Below are 4651 nucleotides of genomic sequence, written 5' to 3'. Positions count from 1 at the left end.
TTGATTCTTGCTCTTATCTGCATTTCAGCTTTACCAAAATGCTTTATTGGGTTGGGCTATAAGAATTACTCTTTCCTGGGGTGAATACTATGATTAATATAGCAGATTGTACTTTTAAGTCAATGGTGTTTGTGTCAGGTTGATGAGCACATGTTTGATAGTACCCAAGGAAGAATTTGAGCTGTGACTGTCACTGTGACGTTAAAATAGTTTCACATTATGAAATCTTTCTGAACTCATTCAGATGTCATTGTAATAACTCAATATGACGTCATAAGTCAAATATTGGTCACAATGATATCAAAGTGAGTGATGAAAGATGTCAAAATGGGGGACAGCTCAGATTCCTCTTTGGGGATTGTCAAAAATGTGCTCATCAACCTGACACAAACACCATCCAATTTAAAGAACAATCTGCTATATTAATCATAGTATTCCCCCCAAGAAAGGGTAATTCCCCATAGCACAACCCAATAAAGAATTTTGGTAAAGCTGAAATGCAGATAAAAGCAAGGATCAAGAAAAGAAAAGTCCCCACAATCAAGCATAGCAATTTTCCGTTTACTACTACCCTGTATTCCAGCTTTACCACATGTATAAACATACTGCTATCCATGAACCCATAAAAGAAAGACTTCTATTGTATAATATCACATACAACAAAATAATATCACCCACCAAACATGTGCTCAGCCAACAAACACATAAATACCATCCAATTTCAAAGTACAATCTGCCATATAAATCGTAACAACCATCCCAAGCAAAACTTATTCCGTAAAGCACATCCCAATAAAGTATTTTGGTAAAACTAAAATGCAGATAAATGCAAAGATGTTTACTTCTTCATTGCATTCCAGCTTTACCAAAATGCTTTAATTAAATAAATTGGTATATAATCCTTTACTTACATCGAAATAGACAGAACAATCAAGAAAGAGATGAATGGGAACAATCCAGTCAACCGGCAGCCAAGCAGGGCAGCAATAGATAAATGAACTGGAAAACACGAAATAAATTCTTTTAAACTCAGCTTACTCTCATTACAATGCGCGTGGTGCAAAAGGAAACTGCTATTTATAAGCCCAACAAACTAAAACACTATTCTCTAATATAACATACAACGAAACCATATAACCTATAAAACACGTGGTACATCGAACTGTCAAATGAATGCCATCCACTTATAAAGTACAATATGCTATATTAAGCCTAGTATCAACCCCAAGTGAAAACTGACTCCCCATAGCACAACCGAATTTAACTAAGTTAACATATACAGATTAGTTACTTACAGTGCAAACGGCAGAACAAGAATGGTGAAAGACCGCAACCACACGTCAGGACGTCAATAGATGCGAGTAAAGAGAGAGAGAAATGACCTGGCACTGTTGTGGAGAATGGGGCGGTTGGGGAGTGGCGCATGGGTGGTACTGTTGTCCTCGCTATAAAAAGGCCCCCCTCCAACAAAGAGCCAGTGCGCTCAGAGCAGTGTTCCGGATCGGTCGGGTCGACCTGTCTTCCCCAAACCAGAAGTGCTTCAAAAAGACCCACCCCAACATCCTCGGCGTTGTCATTCTGGTTTGGAGGGACTTGCTACGGACCGATCCGGGACATTGCCTCAGTGCATTCAAAAAGTCCGTCAGAATGAGCCTGGAGCGTGCAGAAGGAGGTGAGAGGGAGACGTCAGCTTTTCTGGGCCCGGAAGTATTTGAAGAGAAGCTGGCCGCCCTCCTCGCCTCCAAGAAAAAACTCGACACCTCATTCTACATCACGAGAGCGAAATATGACGAGTTTCTGCGGGACACGAAGGCAGCCGAAGAGAAGGAGAGTGGGTTAACTTCTCTCGACGGCCACCGACTCGACCGTTTCGCGGTGGTGAAGTTCCCGGGCCAGCCGGAGAAGCTCGTCGATGGAACGAAGAGGAAGAAGGGGCAACCGCCTCCTCCACCACAAGCCAAGCCGATCTTCTTCGTGGCCGTCGATGAGCTACACGACGTCCTGCGGCAGGCGCATAACAACATCGGTCACGGGGGTAAGCACAGGATGGTGGCAGAGCTCAAGGGGAAGTACAAGAACGCGACAGAAGAGGTGATCCTTTTGTACTTAAGTCTCTGCCCCACCTGCATCACGAAGAGAAACCCCGTGAGGAGAGGGAACACCGTCTGCCCAATGGTGTTCCTCCAGATGAATGGCAGGATGCAAGTCGATCTGGTCGACATGCAGTGATCGGCGGACGGTGAATTCAAGTGGATAATAAACGCGCAAGATCACCTCACGAAGTTCACCCACTTGAGGGCGCTGGCAAGGAAGACCACGGCGGGGGTGGCGAACAACTTGGCGGACATCTTCCTGGTCTTCGGGGCTCCGTGCATCCTGTAAAGCGACAACGGCCGGGAATTCTGCAACATCGTCATTACATCGTTGCGGGAGACCTGGCCGGAGCTGAAGATCGTGCACGGTAAGACCCTTACCATCATCAACGAGCATCTACTAATAAAATATGTACTGTTTCCTCTGCGCTGGGGCTCCGAGGCACTCCCAAAGTCAGGGGAGTGTGGAGCGATCCAACCAGGACATCCAGAATATGCTTCACGCTTAGATGTCCAGCAACCGCACCCCGACAATGGTCGATGGGATTGCGGTTCGTCGCCTCGCAGAAGAACAGGTCCATCAATCGTGGCACCGGCAGGTCACCGTACGAGGCCGTGTTCGGCTTCCCCGTGAGGGTTGGCATCACGTCCACCCTCCCGAGTGGTGTCCTGCCGGATATAGCGACGGAGGAGGAGCTTGAGGAGTTCCTATAGGGGGTGCGCTACGGGTCAACATCTCCCGGTTCGTTTGCGGTTCGTAGAGTCCACTCAATTGGGGGAAATACATCAGAAAACTTATTGTGTCAATTGTGCAGTGACCTCCCCTGGGCCCTCGCCCTCCTCCAGAGCCGCGCCTCGCCAGCAGCCCCCTCCCTCTTCTGGCGCCTCCCGCCCTCCTGCTGGCCTGTCCACCCTGACAAGATCCCGCCCCGGCCCTTCCACATCGTCATCCAGCCCTGCCCAACCCATCATGCCCTCCCCCTCCCCAACCTCCAGACCGTCTCCGGTTGCCAGAGCCAGAGTGCCACTTCCAGGTTTGTTATTGCGCTTTCAACCTCCAACAGATATAGAATTTGTCGTGAACTCTGTCATTCCCCTCTCAGTGGCCCCACTCGACATGGTACCGGAGACCCCCGCGAGTCCCCGCTCGGACCCCGCTTCGCAGGATGGGCAGTCCCCGTCTGCAAGGCGTGCGGGAAGTCTTGCCCGCACGAGACCTGCAAGACTTGCCCACTGCCGCTGCACGCTACCTGCGGAGTTAGAGGGACGTGTGCAAGGGGTGGGCGACTGGAATTGTTCGTGTACACAGGAGTACGGAGTACACGGAGTACAGTCGGAGAACACTGAGTTTTGCCGGTCGGAGCGCGCAGAGTACACCCGGAGTACACCGGAGTACAGTCGGAGTACGCGGAGAACTTGCGACAAAAACAACTGGAGTACACGGAGTACAATCGGAGAACACATGGAGTACATTTTGGCCTGAACACAGGAGCCGCCCAGTCGTCCAACCCTCGGACGTGTGGCCTCTGCCGGCGACCCAGCCTCATCGGCGCGCACCAGGCGGCGGCACGTGAGGGGCTCCTGTACCAGGTGGAACGAATGCTGTCCAGCCAAGCCAGTCAACGTCGGCGACAACGTGGCCGTCGCCGTGCCGCGCGTCGACTGGGCGTCCTGCGACGCTCGTAACGTGCTGGCCGTCGTGACGGAGGTCACCGAGCCGAGCAGGGACTGTTCCGAGTGGGGAACGAGGAGGGCATGATGAGCAGACTGGCGACCAGGAGCCAGGTGGAGCCCACCAAGCACCAGTTCCTGAGCCAGTCTGATATCCCCGAGGAGACGCTGGCCCTTCGCACCATGGCGACGGCAGGGAACCACGGGGGGGGGGCAGGGCTACTAGTTCTGCGTCTGCACGAAGGGCTGCGACACCAAGCGATGTGGTTGTGTCCGCCGGGACGAAAAATGTTAGAGCAACTGCCACAACTCGCGACCGGGCAACAATAAACACCATACGGACTGAATCAGACTTTTGCCACGCACCAGTGGCGAGACCTAGCTTTCGCCAATAGCCTTGGAGAATCTTAGTATTCGAAGGCGAAGGACCTGTAAAAAAAACTATTAAAAACATCCAACTGGGCATTTGCCGCTAAATCTGGCGATACCCGACTTTCGCCGGCGAAAGTAGGGCATTCGCCGCCACCGGACTTTCGCCCTAACATATACATTGAATATATAAACCTTATGTCACAGAAACTTCAAAAATCGAATTTTACAAAATATTTAAGTCATGAAACATTATCAAAATAGAAATTCAACTAAACAGTCTACATTAAACAACCATATAAAATTTAGTTTAGATTAGTCACTATGGTCACCCTCCTCCTCTTGCCTCTTCCTCTTAAGAGCCCTCTTCTCTTCATTCTGCATTCTCTCTTTTGCGTCCTTCAACGCATCATCAACCACCTGCTTTCTGCTTTAGCTTTGTTTTACAAAAGAACGAAGAAGTCTCTCTCTTTTAGCTCTGTTTTATTATAACCGGCTTGCTGATAATGTCTCGATAC

The 4651-nt window shown here is 49.9% G+C and overlaps 1 protein-coding gene across 1 annotated transcript; it reads left to right on the top strand.

Annotated features, from left to right (window-relative positions):
• The first annotated feature begins 1647 nt into the window (after positions 1-1647).
• Positions 1648-2229, top strand: LOC127750290 (KRAB-A domain-containing protein 2-like). The gene has a single exon (XM_052271530.1). The coding sequence runs from the start codon at positions 1648-1650 to the stop codon at positions 2227-2229; it is 582 nt and encodes a 193-aa protein (XP_052127490.1).
• Positions 2230-4651: the final 2422 nt, after the last annotated feature.

Source organism: Frankliniella occidentalis, unplaced genomic scaffold (assembly GCF_000697945.3).
Source record: "Frankliniella occidentalis isolate FOCC.00 unplaced genomic scaffold, Focc_3.1 Scaffold165, whole genome shotgun sequence".
In the NCBI taxonomy this organism is placed as follows: Eukaryota; Metazoa; Arthropoda; class Insecta; order Thysanoptera; family Thripidae; genus Frankliniella; species Frankliniella occidentalis.
This window is presented reverse-complemented; position numbering and strand designations above follow the sequence as displayed.

Coding starts and splice junctions, on each gene's coding strand:
- LOC127750290 (XM_052271530.1), top strand. CDS start 1,648: ATGAGCCTGGAGCGTGCAGAAGGAGGTGAGAGGGAGACGTCAGCTTTT.